At 33.9% G+C, this 26,356-nt stretch overlaps 4 protein-coding genes across 13 annotated transcripts; 2 read left to right on the forward strand and 2 right to left on the reverse strand.

The window, feature by feature from the left end:
* The first annotated feature begins 8,138 nt into the window (after window positions 1-8,138).
* On the forward strand, window positions 8,139-10,827 carry LOC102608886 (extensin). Its single transcript, XM_006493715.4, has 3 exons — window positions 8,139-8,915; window positions 9,600-10,457; window positions 10,553-10,827. The coding sequence occupies exons 1-3, from the start codon at window positions 8,834-8,836 to the stop codon at window positions 10,582-10,584; spliced, it is 972 nt and encodes a 323-aa protein (XP_006493778.1). The 5' UTR covers window positions 8,139-8,833; the 3' UTR covers window positions 10,585-10,827.
* A 1,484-nt stretch (window positions 10,828-12,311) lies between these two features.
* On the forward strand, window positions 12,312-15,688 carry LOC102609170 (inosine-5'-monophosphate dehydrogenase 2-like). The gene is made up of 5 exons (XM_006493716.4): window positions 12,312-12,981; window positions 13,238-13,824; window positions 14,237-14,416; window positions 14,688-14,945; window positions 15,360-15,688. The coding sequence occupies exons 1-5, from the start codon at window positions 12,561-12,563 to the stop codon at window positions 15,429-15,431; spliced, it is 1,518 nt and encodes a 505-aa protein (XP_006493779.1). The 5' UTR covers window positions 12,312-12,560; the 3' UTR covers window positions 15,432-15,688.
* A 215-nt stretch (window positions 15,689-15,903) lies between these two features.
* Window positions 15,904-21,140, reverse strand: LOC102609462 (ent-kaurene synthase TSP4, chloroplastic). Of its 3 annotated transcripts, none has more exons than XM_015525816.3 (14): window positions 20,746-21,135; window positions 20,178-20,230; window positions 19,802-20,087; window positions 19,529-19,709; window positions 18,926-19,134; window positions 18,716-18,836; window positions 18,459-18,556; window positions 18,157-18,383; window positions 17,951-18,063; window positions 17,707-17,805; window positions 17,216-17,431; window positions 16,895-17,036; window positions 16,386-16,631; window positions 15,904-16,297 (listed from the first exon to the last, which is right to left on the reverse strand). In XM_015525816.3, the coding sequence occupies exons 1-14, from the start codon at window positions 20,795-20,797 to the stop codon at window positions 15,992-15,994; spliced, it is 2,349 nt and encodes a 782-aa protein (XP_015381302.1). In that variant the 5' UTR covers window positions 20,798-21,135; the 3' UTR covers window positions 15,904-15,991. The 3 variants fall into 3 exon arrangements, with proteins under 3 accessions (XP_015381302.1, XP_015381303.1, XP_015381304.1); XM_015525817.3 differs by lacking the exon at window positions 20,746-21,135 and adding an exon at window positions 20,374-20,728; XM_015525818.3 differs by having other exon boundaries at window positions 16,093-16,297; window positions 16,394-16,631; window positions 20,746-21,140.
* A 1,624-nt stretch (window positions 21,141-22,764) lies between these two features.
* LOC102609738 (uncharacterized) lies at window positions 22,765-26,100 on the reverse strand. Of its 8 annotated transcripts, none has more exons than XM_006493723.4 (8): window positions 25,607-26,099; window positions 25,122-25,181; window positions 24,681-24,929; window positions 24,344-24,420; window positions 24,111-24,187; window positions 23,485-23,617; window positions 23,241-23,401; window positions 22,765-23,147 (listed from the first exon to the last, which is right to left on the reverse strand). In XM_006493723.4, the coding sequence occupies exons 1-7, from the start codon at window positions 26,022-26,024 to the stop codon at window positions 23,246-23,248; spliced, it is 1,170 nt and encodes a 389-aa protein (XP_006493786.1). In that variant the 5' UTR covers window positions 26,025-26,099; the 3' UTR covers window positions 22,765-23,147; window positions 23,241-23,245. The 8 variants fall into 8 exon arrangements, 7 of the variants coding, with proteins under 7 accessions (XP_006493786.1, XP_006493784.1, XP_006493783.1 ...); XM_006493721.4 differs by having other exon boundaries at window positions 22,765-23,154; XM_006493720.4 differs by having other exon boundaries at window positions 23,238-23,401.
* Between the last annotated feature and the right edge of the window lie 256 nt (window positions 26,101-26,356).

Raw genomic sequence — 26,356 nt, forward strand, 5'->3', positions numbered from 1 at the left:
GACATTATGTTGTCATGCAACACTTGTTTCAATGAAATTTGGCCTGCATGGCATAGTTTGTAAGCTTTGTTTAACTTTGTTGACATTATTATCACATAATATTGTATCAATTAAGCCTTAATTAAATCTATAGTCTTTTTTTTTTCTTGTAGTGATTGATCTTGACTGGAGACTTGGTGGAAACAGACAACATCGATTGTGGCAATTCTCACTGTTTATATTTTCATGAGGACTATTGGCTTGTCTCTCCATGGAATCAAATTAGCCAAGGTTCATTTAATTCTTTCCTATACCATCGCCAGGAAATTAAAAAAAAAATTCAATAGCCCAAATAAGAACATCCACGCCCAGACTGATAAACTATTCATACCAAACGGGTTATACCCATTGATAAGTTGGGAAGAGTTTAACCGCAAAAAATCTCTTAACGACTCATTAACATGACAAAATAAAAATAGATATTGGGTCAACTATTATTAAATTGGGTTGTTAATAAGTCAACTTATTAAAACCCATTCCCTGTCAAATTATTAAAACTCATTCCATAACGGGTCGGGATTGAGGTCGGGTTTTAGATCAAATTCTCATTTCACCCATTACTCGTTAAAATTTAATATTAATAAACTTTATAACTTAAATTGTACATTTTAAAGAAAAATAAATTGACTTTAAAATCGACTACTTATGTAAAGTTAGGACAAATCCTAAAATTCTTAAGTATTTATTGTAAAATTTGTAGCCATCATTATATATTTGTATCTTCCCTATAGCTTTTTTTTTTTCTCCTAAGATTTTAATCTAGAACTTTCTTTTACAAATTGTTATTTTAGTTTTAAACTAAGATATAATACCAAAAACAATGGGTTAAATGGATTTGTTCGAGTAACATATAATGATAACAAGTGGATTTAGGCTTTTGTTTTTTGATCCAATATATTAACAGGTAGGTTCAAGTATATGTAATATAATATGACATGAAATTGCATAAACACGACCTATTTTTGGACTTACTTATTATCATTTTTATAAAGATATGAAAGAGTAGTTTTCTAGTCTAGGATCTTAAAGTGCGGAAAAAATCTAGAAAAATTTTAAAACCGCAGGGTTTTAAGGCTTACAAATTGAAGTGCTTAAACCGCACAGTATGCGTTTTTCCAGACATTTCCGCACTTTAAAAATCCAAATTTGAACATTTCTAAGATATGGAAACTTGAAATGTTTACATATAAAAGTATATTTGTTTTCTTCTTCCGATTTTAAAAATACTAGACAAAAATACTTATAATATGTTTTCCTCTGAATGATTTAATTTTTTTTTCCTTTGTCATTGCCTAGCATCAATAACAATTCTCACTATCGCCTGGACGTTGGCTTTTTTTAAATAAATAAAAAAGTAAATTACAAATTTAATTCAATATTAGTAAACAATAATGTATAAATCAAATTCATATTTTAAAATATATTAACACTGGACGACTATGTCTAGCAACAATGCAGAGACAAAGTAATATCTACCTGTTTTATTAAGAAGCTATATTAGTGCGGACACCCCCAATTTTTTTTTTCATGCGAACACGCTTTTAAGCTGTATCATCTATGTAGAGTCAGATTTTAATGCTCTCGAATCGCACGACTTTATAGTGTATTAAAAATTAATTTTATTAAGTCACACGGCTTAACAACATGTCTGCTTATGTTATTAAGCGGTGCGGTTTAATAATATAATTTGATAATACTATTAAACCACAAGACTTAATAGTTTTCCTGAACTTTAATAAAGTCTGGGATCCTAAACCAGATTAGGACTCTCTCTCTCTCTCTTTCCATATATTTTAAAGTGCGGTTTAATTGTACTTTATATTTTAAAGTAACGGTTTAACCGTATTTTATATTTTAAAGTCTGGAGATATGCATAAATCGCGCGGCTTAACCGTTTTAAATTTTAAATCTCTTAAACCATATAATTTTAAAGTTTTCCTCAATTTTTCCCGCACTATAAAATCCTAGACTAGAAACTTAAAACGGTTAAGTTTATGAGTATGACTATTTATAGCAATTTGACCAAAGAGACATGCATGATTCTGGCCTTTAGTTTCCATATTCATCTTTTTTCTTGTTCACGTTAGGATTTTAACTTGGACATGCATGACCTAAATTAAACTATATTCTTCAGTGAAATCAGTTGTTTATTCTTTCGGCTAATAAAAGTTAATAATAAAAAATTACAGCCAAAGGAATATTTGCTGCGTTTTATATCAGCCAAATTCAGCAACGCAAAAAATCTCGCAAACAAAAGAGGTGGTGGAATTTAGAGGTGATTTTTGTAGAGAAATTTAGTATAAAGTTAGAGTGATTTTAATTTAGAGGTGATTTCCTTTCTCTTTTGTTTTTTATTTTCTTATAGCGCATTTTCACAAATTTTAAATAAAATGAGTATTTTGCTAACAATGACTGATTTTCTAAGTCAAGCTAAAGGGTGAAGTTCAAGGATTTAAATTAAAGACTTAATTATTTTCTCAAGTGAGTTTAAAGTTTTTTTTTAATTACATACTTATGAGTTGTATTTTTACATGTTGTTTTTCATTCTATATTTATTTGTAGATCCAAATCTCCTTAGATCTATATGGGTGTTTGGACTTGATATTGACATAGTAATACAGTAGCGGGAACACTCTAATATAGTTGTGAAACATTATGTGCTTGACTTTCATATTTATTTATAGAGTGGTTAATTAAGAACCGGGTCACATAATTTTTAAACTAGCAAAAAATACAAAACATAAATATGAGAGAGTATTATGATCATGATTTGAATTTTAAGAGTGGATCTCGTAATCTTAAACGCTTTTATTAATTTTGACTATTCCTTCCTAATTTCTTTTTCTATAATTATTTTTATCTAATAGTTAATAATTAGATTTTTAATTTCTTGTGGTTTTACCCCAGACTCACCAAGTTGTATTATAACTAAATGCTTTTATACTTGAGAGTAATCTACTAGTTTTAAGTTCTGACAAAATTATTAAAACTCAATGTTTTGATTTTGAATTTTTAATTTAGGCGCTCAAATTTTGTATGGTCGAAAAGCAAGAACGTAGTTTATTTGATTAGACAAAATATTTTATCTATCAATACAAAACATTTCAATTATTCTTTTTTTTTTAAAACTTAGATATACAACGATATTATTCAATATATACAATTTAGGTCTTATTTGAAATTGAGGTGTTGTAACTTTAAAGCTACATCTGCTGTGCAAAAAACGTTATAACTATGAAACAAAAATCAATAATATGTAGTAAATATAAATTTTAAATAATAATTTTGACAAAATCATTAAAGATATAATAAATTTTTTATTATACAAGTGAAAAATCATATTAACATAACTTTCAAATTACAACAATTAATGTTTACCAAATACTTTAGTGTTGTATCTTAAAAGTTAGAGCTGCCCAACCTCAATCACAAATACACCCTTAATTTGAAGATCAAGCTTGATGGAAAAAACTTATTTGAAAATCTGTGATGTAATTTTACGAGAGCTCAGTCACGGCAACCAACTCCCAAGTTAATGAAAGTTATTCCTCTTAGCTTAAACGTAATTAAAAAAAAAAAACGATTTTGGTTTTCTTAAAGGTAAAATCATTTGCATGCCCAATTTTATTAATTTCCAACCAGATATTGCATTTGTTAGGCACTTAATAATTTATCATGGTGGGCTAAGTTGTTTGTCTGCAGTTTACCTGCCAATAATTTATAAATCTTGACAACATCACCTTTCTCATTTTTTTTTTTTTTTATCAAAGGGAGCCAAACAAGGCTAAACCGAAACAAAACGCGGGAAAGCATTCCCGTACATGTCGTGAAATAAGCAATTAACAACACCACTAGGAGGGTTGTGAAGGAAATGGAAGCCAAGAGGTTGCCTTATTGCTAAATTTGTAAGAAAATCTGTTGCAAAGTTTGCTTCATGATAGATATGGCTAATGCACACATGCCATTCTCTATTGATGAGCCTTCTGATACTTTGAATCACTGAAGAAAAATTATTGGGGCTATTGCTGTCGTCTGCAAGTAGATCAATGATGCACTTACTGTCCACTTCAACCAACAAAGACCGAATTCCCAACTTCCAACCCAGGTCAAGACCATAGAATAAACCCCAAAGTTCAGCATTGGTAACCGAACTAATTCCAATATTTGCACAGAATCCAGCAATCTAATTCCCATTGGCATTTCTTATCAACCCACCTGTAGCTGCCATATTCATCTTTTTGCAGGCCCCATCAGTATTCAATTTGAAAACATTCTCAGGGGGTGGTTACCATCCAAAGTATTTAACCATTTTTGAAGCTCCAGGCTTGATCAAAGCCGTCATGGTTTTATGGGAATTTTCAGCTCTGGTCATAATATCTAAAATGATGTTTTGATTGCTCCTCTGCACATTCTTAAACAGAGCTTGGTTCCTCCAAAACCACAAACGCCAGATTGCTGTGCCAAAAATTACCGCCCAGTCCACTCCATTACAATCATAACAGTTCGGCTTTAGATTAGTAAGAATCCAATCCTCTAAGTTTAAAGAGAAAAAACTTCCTCGTAATCTACACGGGACTATATCTATAGACAGTATTGATAGACAGTATTGACCAGATTTAATATACAGCAGAACAAATTCATAGGAAAGTCAATAAGTTTCGAGTTTTGATTAGAAGGACTCTGAACAAAAACTCAATAAGGGAATAGGAAAAAGAACTGATACACTCTAAACATTTAAGAAAAGGAGTATAAATTTTCCAAACATTTTAAAAAGACATTTACATCCCAATTTGTTAACGGGAGAAAATTTATTTTCAACTTATAATTACCATTATCTTCCTCTAATATACAAGTCAATATATTAACAAATAATGATTATTTCAAATAATAATAATTATAATCACAACTATTATAAAAAATAATGTCATTAATCTAAGATAAAGCAAACACATTAATGGTAATACAACTCATTCTTATTCCTATTCCTACAGGTGCAATAGACAATTTATTATGATTCTCATTCCCCATTTTGATTTTAGAACATTAAAATTCATGTCCATTCCGATTACTGATTAGTAAATGCACTATAAAATTCTTATAATCTAGTGGTTATAATAAATTTAATGGTATATTTACTAATTATGAATGAGAATGGAAATTGAGATAATAGAATTAGATTCATTAATTGTTTACTTTTAAAATAAGGACAGGGAATAAGAATAAAATTTGAGTATTTGGAAATGTGGAATGAAAATCTCATTCCAAAGGAGAGATGAGAATAAGAGTGGGGAATGAAAATGAGAAGTAAATTGATATTTATACCCTTATTAAAAATTTAAGGTTCCTTTTTATTCTCATATAATAATAATAATAATAAAGCTCATTAAAAAAATTATAAATTATTTGACCTTTAAATAATTTTCGAGGGCTACCTGGGGTGCAGCCCAAGCTGACCCTCTCATTGCTTTTCCTGTAGGTGTATATAGGGATAGCAAAATTGCTGGACGAGACTTTTCTAAGCCTAGACCCGAGTCCATGTAAGGAAAAGTATAAGGGCCGGGCCTGGACTTTCTTATATTGTTTAATTATTTTTTTAAATGATTATAAACTTGTAATAAATTAAGAATTAATAAGTTGTTATCATCAACAATAAATTAAAAAAATATCTATTTGAAAATGAAATAATAAATTAAAAAAAGTAGATAAAGTTTATAAGTTTAATTTTATAGTATTGAATTTTCTAATTCGAGCACTCTCTTAATTTATTAGGGCTTAGTAAAGAGTTTAGTGAATAATTTTAAGTTTTTTGAATCGTCATTGATTTATGAATTAATAATTTAAATTTTCTTCTTTTGTCTTTTGATTATTTTTAAATTTTAAATTTATTTTTCAAGAAGATAAGGGTTAGACCTAATCTAAGTATTCTCTTTAAACTCTTGTCCAAACCGTTATATGGAGGGCTAAGCTAGCTTTGGGTCTTTTTAGCGACCCTATGTGTACATAACTATTTTTCTGTACTTTGTTTGAAAGCCTAAGTTGTATTGAAAAAAAATAAAAAGAGGTCTTTGTGACGTTACGTGTGATTATTTGCTGTTATATGTGGGTTTAAAAGCGATAGCATTTGAGATTTCAGAGGAGGAAAGTGAATAAGCCCAAGAACATTATGCTTAGTGCTTGGGATAATCGTTGGCTTAGTTCTACCCAAATCTAATATTATTCGGAGATTAAGAATGCACATCAATTCATTTTATTCAACACTATACACAAACAGTGAATTAATCACCAATGTAGATTTGAGACTAATTTAGTACTATTAACTTTCGATCTTTAATGTTTATTAATATTTTTTTTTTGTGAAGCGCCATCATTAATCTTTCATTGAAAATAAAAAAATTTAAAAAAAAAAGGAAAGAAAGAAAGAACTATCAATTACTTTTGATTTTATAGCTAGCATCTTTTACTGGGAAATGAATGGTTTTTGTTAAACTTTTATCCAATAATTACAGACAAAACATGAAAGATTGATTGGATTGCATAAAAGTTTACAAGATCTTTTTTTATTTTTTTTTTAAAAAACCAAGAAAATTCATTGGAGAAAGCCCCTTTTAAAAAACGATCATGCATGTTATAGAATTTGATGCGAACATGGTCTCATCAATGCACAAAAAAAATAACGAACAATGCATATAAAGTTCTGATCAGGATTCTCTCCTGATCTGATTATGTTCTAAGCAAATAATTCAATTACTGATTGATAGTTAATAAATAAATAATGTTGAATCTTATCCATACAATTACACTACCACTAAAACATACATAGAAGAAAATCTTAAAAAGTTCCGAAGAAATCAGGAGAGGATCATTTTCCATAAATTTAAAGCGACTAATGAAAATAACGAGCAATGGAAAAAGACCAGTAACCCGTTCCAGTCTCTCAATTGGTCAGGATTTAATGCTCAACTCCAAAATGAGAAAGCAAGTTGGCCCAATCGAGCCCAATCATTAAAAAAGCCGTGACACTGTTAATCTTTAGTTTCTTAATTTATTATGCATGGAACGGGTTTTAATCCTTGATTTAAAATTTCATTTTGTGGTTAAAACTACAGCTATTACGTTATTGCCTGCCAATTTTTATATTACGTTTTTTCAAAATTTTCATTACATGTCTCTTGTTATGAGTTCCAATTTTCTTTTGTCACATAAAGATTTGGTGAGATGCCATGTATTGTTATGGCAACCGTATATTTCAGATCAACTTGTCTATATAAGCTTTGATTTTCGATAACGACTATGATAAAATATAGTTACATACAATATTCTATCCCCACTCTTTAATTTGTTTAAAAATCTTAAGGTTGCATTTTTTTTCCATAACGAAATTTTAATATGTTTAAATTTAGTTGAAATATGATTAGATTTGAATACAAATATCTAAATAACATGTTCGTTTTACTTTCTTTTTTTCAGTATCTAAATATAAGTGACATTTTTTTTATAAATTAAAAAAAAACTTAAACATGGTTATTTAACATTTATATCTTTATAAGTGAAAAATAATAAATGGATTATATTTTATAGTTTAGGAAATAAGTTTATTTTAAAAAAAAAGTTATATAAAGGTAATAAAAGTTCACTTTTTCTATTCAGATGTAAACATTTGAAAATCGAATATAAGTTATAAAAAATATAAATAACTAAATGATGATTTAGCACATACCGTGAAACAAAAACTCAATTGACACAAACATCACATTTCAATTATAAGTTCAATATCTCTGACACATATTATGCGTGAAAGGAATCAATTAAAACTTCTAATTGACAAAAAAATTATGTCAATATATATCAATATGTATACAATGAGTAGAATGTTAGTAGTATGATTATTCTCATATATATCATACATAATAATTTCATTTTCAAGATTAGATAATTTAGATAAGTTAATTTCAAATAGTTATTATCGTTAGTGGTTAAAGAATAAACACAAGGAGAGACAAGATCGATTAACTAGAGAATCTTTCCAATTGCAATAGATATTGACAAACATGAATAAAATTAAGATTCTAAAATCTAAAGTAGTATTAAAACAAAAAACAAAAAACTAAATCTACCCACAACTAATTTTATCCAGTATTACGACCCAAAGTAGTCCTCATAACTCAAACCCATCCAACACATTATTAGATTCATTCATTCAAAGGGAGGACCTAAAAAAAGGCCCAAAGGTGCTGCAAGATCAAAAAGAGAGAGAAACAGATTAAAGAGCTTTGAGTAGAAAGCAAGCAAAACAAAGACAAAAAAAAAAAATAAAGGCATGCAACAACAAAACCAAATCCACACTTTCATTTGTTTCGTGTGTCAAGCAAGCATATATGCCAACCCAACACCCCCCCACAAGAAAAACTGCATGCATGCCCCAAAAAACAACACATATACACAGTGATCAAACTCCCATAATACATATATAATAAACCTTTTTTCCGGCATTTCTTCACATACACATCTTCAAGCAAAGTGACTTGTTAGTGTGTGTGTGTGTGTGTGTTTAGCAAAGTGATGAGCTGCATGCTAAAGAATCAATCTTTTTGCCCGTCCAGCTTGCTACTTATTCCTTCTATATCTTAATTTGAACATTTCCAGGACTCTCCAAGGTAAGCAAGCAACCAAGAGCTAGCCTGCTTGCCTCTCTATATATTTATGCCCACAAAATTCTGTCTCAAAAGCTTGCTGTGTCTTCTTCTTCTTCTTCTTCTCTTTGTGAGGTGGGGGGATTTTTCTCATTCATTTAGCCATGGAAACAAACAGAAACCGCAAACGGGTTTGCATTCTTCTGCTTTGTTTAACAATGGCAGCTACTTTCATCCCTCGTTGCGGTAAGTAAGCTATATTTAGCGCGCGTGTTATTATTTTTATAGAAGAATTTCTACATATGTGTTACCACGCATTGCATTTTTTGTTAAAAGAATTACTCATATGATACTAAGACTGCAAATTAGTTCATATATGATCATTCTGCAATATTCACTGAGAGTGCCTTGTGTTGATGATTCTTGAGATTGATGGGTTTTTTTTTTAGGGGGGGGAGGAGGAGGAAAAGTTAGGGTTCCAATCAACTTTAATTTTATGGTGGAGTCTTTGTCAAGCGACATAAAGTTTATTTAGTGGGGATATACCTGATTATTGTTCACGTACATTATTGCATTATAAGTATGCAATGACTAAACTATCTTCAAAAGCAAGATTGCTTTTTTTTTTTTCACTAAATTTATGTGGTCTAAATGCTTTTTATATCCGAAGCTTCATGTCTAAGAAAAAAATAAAGTTAATAATAATTGAGCTATTTAAAAAATTAAAACAAACAATGCAAACTTGACAAGTGCATCTGGACAAATTTTTTAATTTGAATCTATTTTTATTAAAATTCAAACAAACTAAATGCGTATTAATTTATAAAGAAAAAATTCTTTATTGATATTTCAGTTATAATAATTAGTAAGATTGAGTGAGGAAATGTGTGAATGATTAGTTGACATTTTTTTGTTTTGTGCGATGGGCAGATGCAAGAAGATCAATGGGATTAAGAAAGAAAGGGCTCAGATCAATCATCAAGGCAACAAAGAAATTGAAACTGGTGAAGCACATTGACGGTGATCCATCATCCAACGCCGGACCCTACGGTGTGAGCTCACCATTTTCTTTGCCACCCTATGATTCACTATCCCCATTTCAACAACCCGAAATTGCCCCTCCATTTTGCATTTATCCACCTGGTACCCCTCAACCCCCTTCTACAGCCATTCCATCTCCAAGTGAATTCACACCGATACCTCCTCTTTCCACCCCCTATATCCCACCAATTCTTCCCATTGAAAGCCCACCTCCAAGCCCAACAGGCCTTGTTCCGAGCCCGCCGGAATCGATCCCCGGTCCAAATCCACCGGAGATTGTTCCAAGTCCTCCAGGACTAGTACCAAGTCCGTTTACATATATTCCAAGCCCACCAGGGCCCATATTGAGCCCACCTTATTATGAGCCTAGCCCACCAAGTTTCACCCCGAGCCCGCCTTCATCCGTTCCGTCTCCCACCGGGTTTGCCCCAAGCCCCCCGGTGTTTGAACCGCCAGTAGTGTACCCTCCGCCCACAGGGCCGCCGTCTCCAAAAAGAGGGCCGAGTATAGCCCTCTGGTGTGTTGCAAAGCCCACAGTGCCTGACCCAATCATCCAAGAAGCCATGAACTACGCTTGCGCGTCGGGTGCGGATTGTGATACGATCCAGCCTAGTGGGACGTGTTTTCAGCCCGACACTGTTTATGCCCACGCGTCTTACGCCTTCAATAGTTACTGGCAAAGAACTAAGGTTGCTGGTGGCACTTGCTCTTTTGGAGGCACAGCCATGTTAGTCACTGTTGATCCAAGTAAGTTGTTATTTATCAAGAGCTGCATTTGGCTATCAGTGCGTCACCAAGCGTTAAACATACTAATTTCAACTCTTGTTTTTTCGTCTTCACAGGCCATGATGGGTGCCATTATATGTACTACTAATTCCATCTTTTGGAGACAATCGAGATTAGAAGAAAAAAAGTTCGTTCCCATCACACATTTTTCTAATAAATTATACAGTAAAGTTTCATTTGTGATATAGTGACCCAAAAAGGGGAGGGGAAAGAAAAAAAAAAAAAGAGGGTAAATTTTGTAAGTAAAACACATTAGAATTTGTTAGGTTGATCCCATAAAGATAATGTGTTTAGAGCTTTGATTTAAGTTTTGGATTTTAGCTGGTGTTCATCTTTCGCTTGTGGGATCTATGCCTTTCTGCATTATAAGTTCATACGCTGCACAAATTTTTGCAGTATCTCCGAACAAAAATATTATTTCAATAAAGTCGAATGAATGAAAGTAATATTTTCTCTAAAAATAAAAAATAAAATAAAATCGAATTAAACAATGATAAATCTCTATTGACAATTTATTATTATTATTATTATTTAAATAAAAGCCTGTGGGCTTGGTCGAGTGGCTAAAATCATTGTTGTGAGGATAGTAGTTCAAACCCCCCACAAAAATATTGTGAGAATTTAATTGTCTTTCTTAAATTTGAGAGGAAATACTACAAAATTTAATGTAATAATTAAAAAAAAAAAGTTAGTAGGCATCGTAATAAAGTGGCCACTATCTATTTTCAGAACTCAATTCCCTATATTTGTTGTATAATAATCAAATCATAGTTAGCATCAATTGTGATTCCTCCTGTCTCATAAGTGTTTTTTTTTTTTGTATAATTTTTTAAAGCAAAGTGACAAGTTTATATATCATTGGCCATGTTAGCTAGAGACGTAGAATAGGTACATATTTTGGTATAAAATCTTCGATCGAATAATGCCTTGCTTCACTAGACCTAATTAATCTCAAGTTTCCATATCTGCAATCTTATATTATGAATTATGACAGATAAAAGTTTATGTTAGATTGTGACATACCCCTCACCCCTCAATATATATACATATAGGTAAATAGTTGATATTGCCACCATACATATAATGGTTTAACTTTTCATTATTCTCATTATTCACTCCGGCTTTGATGATTGCTAATTTTTCGTCTTGCTCTTGCTAATAATTTAGTCATTTTTTTCCACATTCTCCTGTTATTTGCTAATTAATTATTCCTACTCTCTAAAATACTAATATGATACTTTTAAATTAAATCAAACTAGTTATTCCTTTGTGTAGGAAAATTTTAGCTGCTCTTTGGAATTGTTTGCAATTGTTTTTTAGGAGGTTCAAATTAAAGTGATTTTGAAAAGTTAAAAACTAATTTTCGTATTTAGTTAATTTTTTTAGAAATCGCTTTTAATAAAATAACCCAATTCTTTAGTAGATTTTAAAAAACAGAGAAGGAATAGCTTTTAAAAATTTAATTTTAAGTATATTATATTTTTTTCTAAAATTTGTAATGAATATATTTAAATTGTAATAGCATGAGTGTAAATAAAAATAATATAATATTATAAAAATAATATAAATAAGAGATAAAATAAGGACTTAAATGAAATTTGTCGAACATTACAAATTGCAAGACAAGTGACAGCATAACACATCTTTTTATATAAAAATGGAAGTACCACAATTATATAATGCATGATGAACCACTTTGATGTTGCTAATTACAGAAATGTCCAGCCCTTCCCCTCTCATCCCCATTGCTTTATCCACACAGCTCCCTACCCTAACCTCTTCATATAAAATAACTCAAAGACTAGAAAAAATATAATAGATGGTACTCGCGAAGCTTACAAACTAATACCCACGAGTCACGACTCACGAGCTCCGGAATATCGATCGGGCTTCGAAACGAGATAATATGAATAACCCGGCACGCAAGTGGGAACCACGTGTGCAAGCCCCACTATAAATAGCTAAAACTCAAAAAGCGCAAACACGTTTCTGTTGATTTCCCTCCACATTTGAAAACCCTACGAGTCACGTCCTCTCGCAACCACCACAACCACCGCCGTTGAAATGGATTTTTCACCCCTGCCGATCGAAGACGGCTTCTCCGCCGATAGACTCTTCAGCCAAGGCTACTCCTACACTTACGACGACGTCATTTTTCTCCCTCACTACATTGACTTCCCGACCGACGCCGTTTCGCTCTCCACGCGCCTCACGCGCAACATCGATCTCTCCCTCCCTTGCGTCGCCTCCCCCATGGACACCGTCACCGAGGATTACATGGCCGCCGCCATGGCCGCGCTCGGTGGTATCGGTATTGTACACTCCAACTGCACGGCCGCCGACCAGGCGCGTCTCGTCGTCTCCGCTAAGTCGCGGCGCGTGCCGATCTTCTCCTCTAGTTTAGATGTTTTTAAAGCGCCTGATGGATTTATTAATGATGCTAATGATTTTGATGGCAGCAACTATGTTTTTGTTACTGAATCTGGTAATTGAAATATAGAAAATTACGTTCTTTTAGTAAAACAAAGAAAAAAAAATTCGTCCTTTGTTTTTATTTTTTATTTTTTTTTGGGTGCTTTCGTAGACGTTGGTATGACTTGAGATTGCGTTTAATCATTTTCAAGTACTAGCTTAGTTAATAATTTCAGAAAGTCTTATTACGAATTTTGATTATTAATTATATTTACTTTGCGTTGTTGAATTACTTATGAAATTAACTCACTAATGGTTTTGATATGTAGGCACTAGGAGATCAAGGATTTTGGGTTATGTGACAAAATCTGATTGGGAGAATTTGAGTGATAATAAAGTGAAAATATTTGATTATATGCGTGATTGCAGTTCTAACGTTTCTGTTCCAGCAAATTATGATTTGGGGCAAATCGATGAGGTTTTGGAGAAAAACGACGTTGATTTTGTTGTTTTGGAGAAGGACGGTGAGAGGCTAGATGTGGTGACGAGGGAGGATGTGGAGAGATTAAAAGGGTATCCGAATTTGGGGAAGGGGACTGTGGGACCTGACGGGAAGTGGATGGTGGGTGCTGCAATTGGGACCAGGGATTCTGATAAGGAGAGGCTAGAGCATTTGGTGAAGGCTGGGGTGAATGTTGTGGTGTTGGATAGTTCTCAAGGGAACTCAAGTTATCAGATTGAGATGATAAAGTATGCGAAGAAGACATATCCTGAGTTGGATGTAATTGGTGGTAATGTTGTGACGATGTATCAAGCTCAGAATTTGATTGAGGCTGGTGTAGACGGATTGAGAGTTGGAATGGGGTCTGGGTCTATTTGTACTACCCAAGAGGTTTGTGCTGTTGGGCGAGGACAGGTATAACATTTTACTTCGCCACAAGTTTGGATAGCAATTTAAGTTATCTGAGTGGATTATGTGCAGTGAAAGTTTTGGGGAAATTTATTGAATGAACATAATTTAAAATCAATTATATTTGGGTGTCTTGTGATTTGAAAATGGTTCTGTTTGTATCTTGATACTTGTGATCCAATTTATTTTGGGAGTGGACTTCATTTGAGAAATTTTTGATTGAACAAAGTTATGAGGTGTATGAAGAATTATTGGCATATTTTCAGTTTCTGTGCTTCTCTTTATGATGAATTTTATAGTCCAGAAGATTTATTGATACTGACTTTTACCTTTTACCATTAGCCTTGTCATTTTATCCTTTTCAGTGATTTTTTTTTTATTTCTTGAATATTTATGTTCTTTCCCTATAACTTTTCAGGCAACTGCTGTCTACAAGGTTTCATCTATTGCTGCACAAAGTGGTGTACCTGTCATTGCTGATGGTGGCATTTCAAACTCTGGGCACATTGTTAAGGCTTTGGTTCTTGGGGCATCTACGGTAATGATGGGAAGCTTCTTGGCTGGAAGCACAGAAGCTCCTGGAGCTTATATCTATCAGGTATGATAGTCCTAAGGCTTAGAAGGCAGTTCTCTCTAGAGCATTTCTGAATCAAAGTGGGTTCTGTTGTGAATGTCTTTGAAACATTTATTGCTGCTTTCTTCGTAATTATATTATTTATAAAATGATTTCATAGCATTTTTAGATGTTGAAATTGTAAGTTGGTTGCATGAAAACAACATGTTGTCGAGGTTTTTGACTTTTTGTCTACAAGTACTTGACTATTGTTCAATTTTATGATTTTTTTTAATGTTTTATTTTTTATACTTAGAATGGTTGTCGGGTCAAAAAATATCGAGGCATGGGCTCTCTAGAAGCAATGACTAAAGGAAGTGACCAAAGATACTTAGGCGATAAAGCTAAATTAAAGATCGCACAGGGTGTGGTTGGAGCCGTTGCAGATAAAGGTTCGGTCTTAAAGTTCATACCATACACAATGCAAGCTGTGAAGCAAGGTTTCCAGGATCTTGGAGCTTCTTCCCTGCAGTCCGCTCATGATCTGTTAAGATCAAGAACTTTAAGGCTGGAGGTATGCCTTTCCATTTGGTATTGTTGTTCTATCATGACTATGCAGGCACACTGGTGTTTTAGGCTTTTGCTGCACTTTTATGCAGTGGTGATAGTTTTCTTGAATTTATACTAATAGCTGAGGTGCTGCTAGTATTGGTAAAGATGCAAAATGATTATTACTAGTGAATCTTTAAGGAAATGGGTTGACATTGTTGAAAGGGGGGGGGGGGGGGTTGTTGTCTCCAATAAGAATTTTTTTCTTCATTCTGTCTGTCAATAGATATTCATTGTTGATAAAGAACTGATCAGATTGTGTTTCGTCATAATATGAGAATTTCCATTTTTTCCAGCTTGGTATTTGCAATTTGAGACAGGTTTCCGGAGTGATCCATTGATTCATTCAATTGATCTTGTTCTTTTCTTGCTTATACAGGTCCGAACAGGAGCCGCACAAGTCGAAGGTGGAGTACATGGTCTGGTATCTTATGAAAAGAAATCCTTCTGAAACTTAAAAATGATCGAGTACTTGGTTATTGCCTGGTTCTACGTCAGCATGAATAACAGTCACGTAAACAGGGTCTACTAAAAGATTGAGTATACCAATCTACATCTCTTGCAAGAGAGTCACCCACAACACGTATTACTTGTTGCCGGCGTTTTCATCTTTAAATTATTAGAATCTTTTTTTTATTTCATTTTATTTTATAATGTAACGGTTTTATTTTAAATACATCAGAAAAATAAGACGGTAATTTTACGCAATATATTGTGAAATAACACTGAATCAATTTGGAACGCTTTCTTGAAAGCTGCTATAAAGAGTTTTTGACTTTTTGGTTGCTGTTTGCAAGCATGAATTCCTTACACAACAAGGACAATTTTTGTTTTCTTGCTTTTAGGCGCCGATTGCGTAACGCGAAAGGAAAAGTTAAACTTACTAATTTTGACAGAATATTGCGTAAAAATTCGCTAAACAGTTCCCAGAGATTACAACAATTTTATTTGCAATTTTTCAATTTCAACAAGTCTTATTGATATTAGATGATCGCATTTGGCATTTACTTACTACATATTGACCGATATGGGTTCATAAACCACTTCACTGACAGCTTTGACCATCTCCACATTTGAAGAGAATCCATCGGTGTTCATGTAAAACAGATGCAACACTTTACTCATTTTCCATATCAGATCCTTGCAAGCTCTTGGAACTATGCTGCCCTCTTCCTTCAAAACTAGCCTCAGCAGCTCTCTCCTTGTGCTCTTAATAACAACTTTAATCTTTTCGATGGCCTCAACTTCTGTCATATTGCCGTCGCTATAAGTCATTTGTAAGGACACAGAATTCAATTTCCCTTCCTTGGATTCCCTCTATAACATAGCCAAGACCAATTAATAAGCAGAGTCAATAAGATATCCATATCAAACAAGATATCAGCAATATTTAATAAGCATCGACCTTAAAACCTTGGATATCATTGAGAAGGCGGCCACAAGTGCTAACGAGCTTATACAGATTATGAAATTCGGGATCTCTAACAACCTCCTCTGAAAGCTTAGGCCCAACAAAATAGACAGCAGGGAAGATTATTGGTCCCAAGGCAAACGATGCATATGCATTTTCCATATATTCATCTAATGTTGGAACTGACTTGTTTCTCAAACACTTGGCTTCCTTGAACATAGACTGCAGCAAATTCAACCACTGCAATAAAAAGAAAGGCTTGGATAACTTCTGTTGAATAGAATGATAACTAATGGTTTCAAAGTGCCATTAGAATTGAATATCAGGATGGTTTTTCATGGAAAAGTTATGACAAGACCTCCGCTTCTAAGACATACTATATACAAGGCTTAGACGCATTTAAAGATTGTGATTCAGAAATAATCAGTAGGGCTGCAATAACCTTCTAGTATTGACCTGATAAATAAACAAAATAAGAAGACAGGAGTAAACATTGGTCTCACCGTCTCAACAATGTGACTTGTTGCATTGCGTCCTTGCCATGTAAGTGTTTTGTCTCCAAACTCACAAATAGTGCTGCGAAGTGCTGAAAATATGATCTCAACTTGTTCAGAGCAACAATTTTTGGCTTCTTCTACATCCCACCTGGGGTTCATCTTCATAAGTTCTCAATTATAATAAGAGAAGGCTAATCAAGAGAGATGGCAGCCGTTCAAGTTGAACTAAAAAATGAAAATGAGCAAGAGATAGAGACAGAAAAAGTCATGCACCCAGCAGTATTTCAGCAGAACCAAAACAGAAAAAGGAAAGGGGAAGGAACATACCTCTCAAGCAATTCTATGAGGTTTAACAATTCCTCTTCAGAACCTCCAAGATCATAAAAGTCATCAACAATGGTTGTAAGCACGGCATTTTTGGCCCATGACATGCGGGCATCAGATAATTCAGGAGAGAAAAGGGTAGCTGCTACAGAGAAGTAGCAGTAGGTCTGCTTTTGCCTTGCAAACTTTAACTTGTCCAGTCGTTTCTCAACAACCCACCTGCATATTGGGGGATATCATACAACAATTATAAGTGATGTTCAGCATTTTCCAAGAAAAACTACTGCAAGAAGCCAAAGTCAAGTGGCAATAAAACCTTCAAGGGATTATGCCAATATACCAATAAATTATATTTAAAGACATAAGAAAATTAATATAATTTCAGCTGAGTAGGACGGCTTCTGAATAGACATCAGCAGTTGGCATTGGTCTAATAATAGTTATAATAATTGCAAGATCAACAACATCCCACAAGAATACATAGAGATACACACCTTTCAAGATGTTTGAGTTCTTCAATATGCATTGATTGGCAAATATTGAAGTCGTCCACTGCTAGTTTTTGGAAGTATTCGTTGCCAATATTTAAAGAGCTAGCATTGAAGAAGTGAGGAAAAGAAATAATAAATAAGCAATCCATCCATGCACATATAATCAGCATTTCTCTATGTTATCCATGGATACTCAATTAGCGTTTCTCTTTAGGACATAAAATTAAACTGCCAGAATTGTATGTACCAATATGAAGTTTTTAAGATCCTCATATTATCTACATTGTAGAGGTTGATATTTCTCCTGTGTGCTAAACGTTCCAAGTTTACATGATAAGGAAACTTAAGTGCATCTTCCACCTGAAACAATTGTTCGATTAAGATCAGAAAGAATTGCTTCAGTAATTCTGTCAAAAGGGACTAGATTAACACCAACATATCAGCAGAAGCTACCTGACTGCTAACATTTTGACTGAATCTATTTGAATGAATTGAACCACTGGATAATTCTTGCTTTAGGAAATGACTAGTCCAAAATTGTTGTTTCTCAAGAACTGATTCATCTGGGTATATAGTTATCTGTGATGCCCTATATAATTCTAGGACGGCACGGATGTCCTTCAAATGTCCTTTAAGTGAATTGAAGAATTGATTATCTTCAGCAAACTGAGTTAATGGATCTGCAGCACATGATTCTTAAGCGACAGTTTTACTCAGATTTTGATATCCCAGAAAAAAGTTCCAAAATAGAGTACCTGAAGAGACATCATAACCATTAAGGCGTAACAAACGGAATGCCATTGCACAAGTGGTAAGGTCTAGAAAGATCTCTTCCTCTCCCTGCAGCCAGAATCTGTTTGTTCATAAATGTCACAATTTCCTACAAATGAGAACTACCATAAACTTGTACAAAACTTCAATTATACAACTTATTAAGATGCGTCAAGATGCTCATTTTTCCACAAAGTTTTGAGAAGTTAGCAGCAAGCGATACTGACAAATGGAATATTACCGGTATGTTTCATCCAACACCCTTTTGATTTCAGTTCTGAAGTGCCGATCAACTCCCAAACTTTCAAGACTCTCTACCATTGTAAGATTAATATATATGTCCAAAGGATGAACAGTTGGAACTGAAAAGGGTCAATTATGATGATTTAGCAATAAAGAGTTGTAAAGTGAAATATAGAAAGGCATTAAAGAGTTATCCACATGTGAGAACCTGCATTCCCGAACTTCTCTAAGAGTGAGGAAAGGTAATGAAGACAACCAGCATTGTGAAAGTGAGTAAGAGCAGCCGCTGTAGTTGACGGTGAATTAAACAGAGAGCCATTCTTTCTTTGATATTTCATTACCATTTCCCAGTCCTGTAATTTTCCAATTCCTTCTGAAACATATGCCAAGTACTCTTTTCTTCCTGTTGTGTAGTTTCTGTGCCGACAGAATTAACCCACTACACTTAGCTGGCTGAAATTAGAACTTTTTGGGAAATCTCATATAATCAAGCAAATATTCAACCAATTTTCCACTAGACATGTAGAAGCAAACAGAATTTGTGGGCTATTTCAAGGTCAATCCATCATTCTTCCTATGAAATCTTTATGTTCATTCTTAAGAACCTGTAATTTCCTACTAGCACTTCATTGCTCTCTATGGCTTGGCTAAAAGAATCCAACCAATTTTCATCACTCAGCATAATGCTTGTTCTATTTTGGGAGTGGAGATCATAAAATTGGATTCCATCATTGTTGCAGTTGGCTTAGTAAAATCATAAAAGGAAAAAAAAAACAAATTACAACCAAAAAATCCTTCAAAGATAATTAACCTGTTAAGCTCTAAATGCCTCCTCTCAAGCATGGCATTTATGTCTGAGGATCTCAGAGGGAGGTTCAAATTCAAGTCTTGTGCACATTCTATCATACCGGGAAATATTATATCAAATCCAACAGGCGTTTGTTGCTTCTCATCAGTTACTGAAGCAAAATTTGACATGATAAATTGAATGCCTGTAACAAGAGGGAGAATTTTTATCCAGATTCTACTAATGGAGTAAAAAAAGGAGTTCATCAAAAAAGAAAAAAAAAATAAATAAAAATACCCTTGTTCATTTGTTCTTCACCAATACCCCATCTCTTTAGTGCAAGCACACATGCTAATGTACACAACACAGCATCTTTAACTAACCAGGAAGGGCGATTATGAAGACCCCAAGAACCGTCATTAACTTGATTATCCAATAACCAATTTATGCACTGTGGAAAACAAGGAGCTTGTGGCAATTCCAGAGATGGAACCATTGCTACCCATGCAGTGTCATACGGAGAAACAGATAGTTCAATCTTATCAAACATTTTCTCAGTTCTTTCTTTAGTCCTCTGAAAGCACTGTAAGCATTCAGAACAGAGTGTTTTCTCAATACAGTGTCATCGGATTTACAAAATGAAAACAAAACAATGAAGAGCTAGATCACCAACCAGATTGTTGGTTTTGGCTTCTGTACCAACTTTTGATCCATGGTTTGCAGTACCTGATTCATAAAAGTAAAACTAAGTGATGCTAGTGGGTGCAACGGACAATCAATTCAGACCACTGTATTTCTTAAATACAAAATTCAAACTCATTTTGCCGGTAACTATGTATAAAATCATATTTGAAACACGATAAGGATACCTGGTCTCCATCTTATTGCCTCGATATCTAGGATCATAACTTAAAATCACAATTTTAAGCCTGATCCACAGCCTCTTACACAATCATCACAGTCAAAACACAGAGGAAAAGGAAAAAAAAAAAAAAAAAACGCAGGCTTGTCTCCTTAACCTCGCTTACTAGCACTTAAGTGTCAATCAAAGAGTTTTAACATTTACACGCGTCAAAAAGTTCACTAAATTCAGCATTAATGGTAAAAAGAAACCCATTTGTCCAAACTGAATAAACAAACCCAACAAACCATTTCAACTCAACATTCAAACAGGTCTGTATCATCATACGATCAAGAGAAAGACAAAAAAGCCCACAAAAGAAAAATAAGAGAGAGAAAACCTGATATCAAAGAAGAAGAGCTAATGAGATTGTGGGACCGAGAGAGAGCCATGTCCACTGTCCACTGTCCACTTCCAGTTTGAAAGCAAACAGAGCTTAAGTTAAAAATAAGCGCATCAGTATCAGTTTGGTGTTGAAGGTATCTGAGTGATGATGAGAATGGCAGAGACACGACAGAGAGTTACAGTACAAAAAAGATTACAGTTTAGTTATGTGGAATCCAAAGGACAATTACAGAAAGGATACCCCCTAGAAGAACAAAAAGATTAAAGAATAAAACCAACGTGATTAACGATAATGTCTTGCTAATTAATATATTAATATTTGATACTGAATGCTTAAGCAAGGCAGTACCAACTATACACATTGTTTGCATATGTGGCCATTTTCCATTTCTGCATTGGTTTTTGCTGCTCTTGCCGTTTCTGCATTTTATGTGCATGCAAATAAGAGAAAAGAGCAGGGGTTGGATGAAATTAAAAGCAGAGGTTTCGAACGTTTTATAAAATCTCCTTTAAAACACGTTTCTAATTCCTATTGGCTTGGTAGCCGATTATTTTGATGTTGATGGTTGAGTTAAATGGTTTTTATGGCACAATAATATTTAAGTTTAAATTTATGTTTTAAAAATGATGTATCACGCATTTATTATATAATAGATTTTATAACTTATAAAATTACTTAATTATCTTTTGATGAATGAATACTGTATTTATTGGGACTCAAATAAATGTTAAGATACTTACTTTTTTTTTTAATCATGATTCACTCCTGATCTGATTATGTTTTGAGTAAATTAATTAATTATTGATTGGTTGTTAATAAATAAAAAATATAAAAAATTAAATCTTACACGTACACTACCACTGAAAGATACATGGCAAAAGATCTTTTAATAATTAATATAGCTCAAATAAGGAGATGATCATGTTTTTTTTTTTTTTTTAATAGTAAATATTGTAAATCGTGTTGGATTCCACCAAGTATTATTCTCCTATTATCTTCTTTATTGCTCTCCCCATTATTCTTTTTATAATTAACAATCCTAAATGCTCTACTCATTAATGACTATATATATTACACTTCCTTTGCTAATGGCAACGCTCAATTTTCATTTTTCCTTGAAAACATTTTGCTCTTGTTTCTTCGATCTTCGTCTCTTTGTGATTTAAGTACCATTTGTTCAGATATTATTTTTAAATAATTACTTATATCCGATTCCATTAAATTATAACATCCATTTCCTCCGATTCATATCAGTAAAGAGATTTTAAAGGCCAGTTTTTGTCTCAAAATTATTGGTAATGTGTGGCTCTTTCGTTTGAGGTTTGTTTGATTTGCATCACAGAGCTTTTTATTTGGTAACGTCCCTCAACACCCCCTTCTTTTCTCTTATTTCGTAATGTCCCTCTGTCGTTCAAGATTTGTTCGATTGGTTTCCGGTTTCACAGTACTTTTTGTTAATTTTTCTTGCAGGGGCGTAGTTTAGACTACAAATTATTTCTTTGACACAAAAATATAATATGAACTGAGGTTCAGTATGAACAAAGTCATTCATGCTGATAAATATAAATAGCAGAATGTTTTTGCTGATTTGACAACTACAGAGCAATTCAAATCGATTGGAACCAGCTTTGATCAATGCAACAATAACTGAGAGTAGCCCAAAAGTGAACATTTCTTGCGACCGAATTTACTTAACGGAACATGAAATTTTATTGGTATATATTTGTCCGAGAATGCCACGAACATGCAAAAGAAAAATGGGCATTTCTATTGAATTTAAGGACAAATTCCTGAGAAGAAAGATCTTTTTAATCAGGGGAGAACAAAACAACGCTACGTGAACAGAAAGCCATATCAATCAGATTTCCCATTGACTTCACGACACCATCTGGTTCTCCTGCCTTGTCAATAATATGAATATTCATGACTACATCTTTCGAGACAAGCAGAATCCTTTGATTTTGGGTTTTTACTAAACATTATGGAAGCAATTACAAAACAAATGGAAAACTATTTTCAAGAGAATACTTGGACGAATAGTGTACATTAATCTGCAGAATATATGTTCTATTTGTGTCTACAACTGCCTCTTAAATTGACACAAAATCTTCAACCCAAAACAAGAAATTGGGCACCTCACATAGGTCAAAATAATCCAAAGTGCTTGCTTAGTTCAGAGCAGCAAATTGTGTCCAGTTTTTTCTCTTTCTATACAGGGGTCACTGCAGAGATATCTTGATGGCAATCATGATCATTCATCCCGGACAAATTATACTTGAAGACAAATATCAGGGCCTTTAAGTTATTGGAGGTGATGAGTACATGGTGCAATGAGCCTGGAAGGTCTTCGGATCATTTATGCCTCTGCTCCATTCTAGCCTTTCTGACATCATATGCTGCACGCTTAGACATTCAGAGAATCAGAGTTAGCTTGAGAATCATCACCAGCTAAACAAAAAAGTGTTACAAAGTCAGAACCAAGGAACCACTCTGTTCATGTGCTGGAGGACATGGCTTCCTCTATTCTCCTGATTACAACACTAAGACTGCTGCCACTTTCCAGAGCTTTAACAGCTTCTAAATGAGCATGTTTATGCCATTTAAGCAGATTGTATGATTGTAGAACCGCCCATCTTGCTTGGTTAGACATCTACTCAAGAAGAACCAGAAGAATGAACTTTAGTATAAAATAATGCAAGCAAAACATCAAACCAGGTAACAACAAAGGGATACCTGGGCCATAGACAATGGAGGTTGCAACAGCACACAGATACTCCTAAACAGATTTTCATCATTCTCTCCACCCTCAGCTTCACCATAAATAAGAGCCTCAGCTGCAATACCAGCAAAAAGCACCATAGAATACCTGAGCAGTAATCACGATTACTTGGGAATTAAAGGAAACGGAATTATTACATCTGCATATAATGCTGCTAAATGACCTGCTCATGCACCATCAAGCAGGCATCCGATGAAAAACCTTAAGGCCACTGGGCTGTAAATCTATGTCTGATTCTAACTTTGAAAAGAATTAGAAAGTTTGGAAGGCAAGTCTTGAATCACATTAAAAGATCAACACAAATTCTAACCTATAACAAAATGTGTATATGAAGTTTTGGAAAATATCATTAACGAAAATGCAAATATTTAACCCTTTGTGACCCACAATCAAAAAAACATAACTTTCCTATTCTGTGTAAACTGATTCAATCTGTCTACATCATGACTTGTACAGATAAATATGGCAGAAAAGTGGTCGAAACTCTTGATCACTCTATATTATGACACCATATTCCTCAGCTATCAGAAAACACCCACTCTACCAAGCAGCCTTTATCATGACTTGATTTTATACCCACCTGTCAAAGGCAGTGCCACTTAATCGTCCTTCTGCAAGCTCGTTATTCATTTTTTCATCCCAAAACTGAGTTCCTGCCTGTACAATAACACTCAATACGAGTTTAATTGATATTTAAATAATGCTAAATTGTGTAATGAAGCTCAGCTGCAAAGGCACTTAATAGCATATTTAGAATTAGGAGAAATGGAAAAAGAAAAGAACCATAAAAAGCACTAATGAGAGAGAAAGTACCTGCCCTTGAATACCCATTTGCATTGCAACAATTGGATCTAGAATCACCCCACGAATTGGGCAACCCATAAGATATGCTGCAGTTAAGTTAACAATGCAGTTATTATGCTTCTAACAACACACTCATGGTGAGACTACTCTGGCTGAACTGACCCATTCACTTGACTTAACATTTTTGTCGAAAACCATCCTAAGTACACTCCTATTTCTAGGTGAGACTATAGCATCCCAGCAACCTTCTAGAAGAAATACAAATATCCCAAAGTCAATGGCTTGTATTCAATGTTTTATCTCTCCAATTCTAACATTTGAACCTAATGAAAAATGCAGTACATACCAATTAGTAGATGTCCTGCCTCATGAACTAGAATCCGACGCTTATACGGAGGCCAATAACTTGAGATTTGAGCTAGACAAACACCACCAAGGAATATAGCATCCACTAATGCCAACCCCAATATGACCGCAAGATTAGGCCTGATATCAATCCCTTGGGATAGAAGAAAAGATGTTCCACCCAGAAAAGCAACCAATGCAACTCTTGAACTTCCAGAAACACCCCACTTCTTCGGAGAAAGTTTGGAAGCTAAATTATAGAAGAAGAAGAAAAGGAAGGAAACCAAAAGAAGCAGATTTGAGTAGGACATTATATACATAAAATTTCAATATACAGTTCACAAAGAACAAATAGTCTAAGGAGCAGATCAAATTTCTGACGAAGTAAGTAATGCAGGAATTTAAAAGGCCAATATAAAACAGAAAATAGCTATACATGTACCTTCTAAGCCAGTTGATGACTTCAATACAGTTGGTGTAACATCTCTAGGCCCCTCCAAAACTGCAAATAATGCAGAAAGAGAAAGCATTGAGAGGCCATTTGATCAATAAAACAAAAGATGAAACAGAACAATAAGTCAAGATCCTCTATGGACTAAAAAAGCCCAAAAAATAAATGATGGACTAAAAAAGCCCAAAAAATATATGCAAACAGTGGCTTCAACTTCATCCACTGTTAAAATCAACAATGCAATGAGAATTCACAATATTTTCTGAAGGACAAACAATCATCACATCCAATAAGTTTGAATGATTATGCAACTCTTATACAACAATTAAAATGCATCCATTTGTTAAGAGTTGATCAATGTTTCGTCTTTCAATAATTCTCTGCTGTTACATATTTTAACTAAATGCTGACGCCGAATGCAAATTCTTAAGAAATAAACACATAACCAAATAATAATATTTGATTATAATAATTACCAATGCGGTTGAATTTCCCGAAACTGGGCAAGAACCCTCTGTTCTGTAGAAACTTGTAAGCACTAGCAACAAGCTTCAAATCATCAGCATTCAAGCACGTGTCCAAAACCTCCCAGTCTCGATCAAACCCGCCAACAAACTCAGGTAGCCGAGCCCGATTCGACTCGCCCATTAAAGAATCACTCAAGGGCTCAATTGGGTTGTTGTCATTTTTGTTTTTTAAGAACCTTAGAGCTCTGGCCAAATCCTTGCGCTTCACTGCGTCTTCATATTCTTGCCACTCTTTTAAAGCTCTTGCTAAGTATTTTGTGCGTAGAGGCTTGAGCTTCCCTTGAACGAGTGTTTGGGGGAAAAGAAAGCAACATTTTTGGTGAGAAAGAAGGAGACTTTTCGGGAAAGTAGAAGCAGAAAGAGCCATGAGCGAAGCTGATCAATCACAGTTGCAGAGATTTAGCGCCTTAGCGGTGTCATCTTAGAATGACCCGGACCATTGTTTGGAATCGGTAAAAATTTGTGCTGGGCTTGCTCTGTAATTGTTTGAGGCCCAATGGGTTGAGTTATTTTGGATACGGAATCATGGTAGAATTTCAGTCCATTAGGAAGATGACACGTGTAGTCGACAGGACATTGTTGACGAATTTCCTGGTTTTTGATGAGAGAGTTTAAAACAAGCATTGCCACATAATTTTATTTGTATTTGATATTTTCGCTGAAAAAAAAAAATCAAAATCAAAATGCAACCATTTATAT

The sequence above is a fragment of the Citrus sinensis genome, chromosome 9 (assembly GCF_022201045.2).
Source record: "Citrus sinensis cultivar Valencia sweet orange chromosome 9, DVS_A1.0, whole genome shotgun sequence".
Taxonomy (NCBI): Eukaryota; Viridiplantae; Streptophyta; class Magnoliopsida; order Sapindales; family Rutaceae; genus Citrus; species Citrus sinensis.

Bases quoted from the DNA above. Each gene is read 5' to 3' on its own strand.
- LOC102608886 (XM_006493715.4), top strand. From the start codon at position 8,834: ATGGAAACAAACAGAAACCGCAAACGGGTTTGCATTCTTCTGCTTTGT. The intron at 8,916-9,599 runs GTAAGTAAGCTA...TGCGATGGGCAG, and splicing joins TACTTTCATCCCTCGTTGCG to ATGCAAGAAGATCAATGGGA. The intron at 10,458-10,552 runs GTAAGTTGTTAT...TCGTCTTCACAG, and splicing joins GTTAGTCACTGTTGATCCAA to GCCATGATGGGTGCCATTAT.
- LOC102609170 (XM_006493716.4), top strand. From the start codon at position 12,561: ATGGATTTTTCACCCCTGCCGATCGAAGACGGCTTCTCCGCCGATAGA. The intron at 14,417-14,687 runs GTATGATAGTCC...TTTTATACTTAG, and splicing joins CTGGAGCTTATATCTATCAG to AATGGTTGTCGGGTCAAAAA. The intron at 14,946-15,359 runs GTATGCCTTTCC...TTGCTTATACAG, and splicing joins CAAGAACTTTAAGGCTGGAG to GTCCGAACAGGAGCCGCACA.
- LOC102609462 (XM_015525816.3), bottom strand. From the start codon at position 20,797: ATGGCTCTCTCTCGGTCCCACAATCTCATTAGCTCTTCTTCTTTGATA. The intron at 17,037-17,215 runs GTATGTTCCTTC...GATGAACCCCAG, and splicing joins CTCATAGAATTGCTTGAGAG to GTGGGATGTAGAAGAAGCCA. The intron at 16,298-16,385 runs GTCGATGCTTAT...GCTATGTTATAG, and splicing joins ATGATATCCAAGGTTTTAAG to AGGGAATCCAAGGAAGGGAA.
- LOC102609738 (XM_006493723.4), bottom strand. From the start codon at position 26,024: ATGGCTCTTTCTGCTTCTACTTTCCCGAAAAGTCTCCTTCTTTCTCAC. The intron at 25,182-25,606 runs GTAATTATTATA...CATTATTTGCAG, and splicing joins CGGGAAATTCAACCGCATTG to TTTTGGAGGGGCCTAGAGAT. The intron at 23,618-24,110 runs GTGGGTATAAAA...ATTACTGCTCAG, and splicing joins AGTGGCACTGCCTTTGACAG to GTATTCTATGGTGCTTTTTG.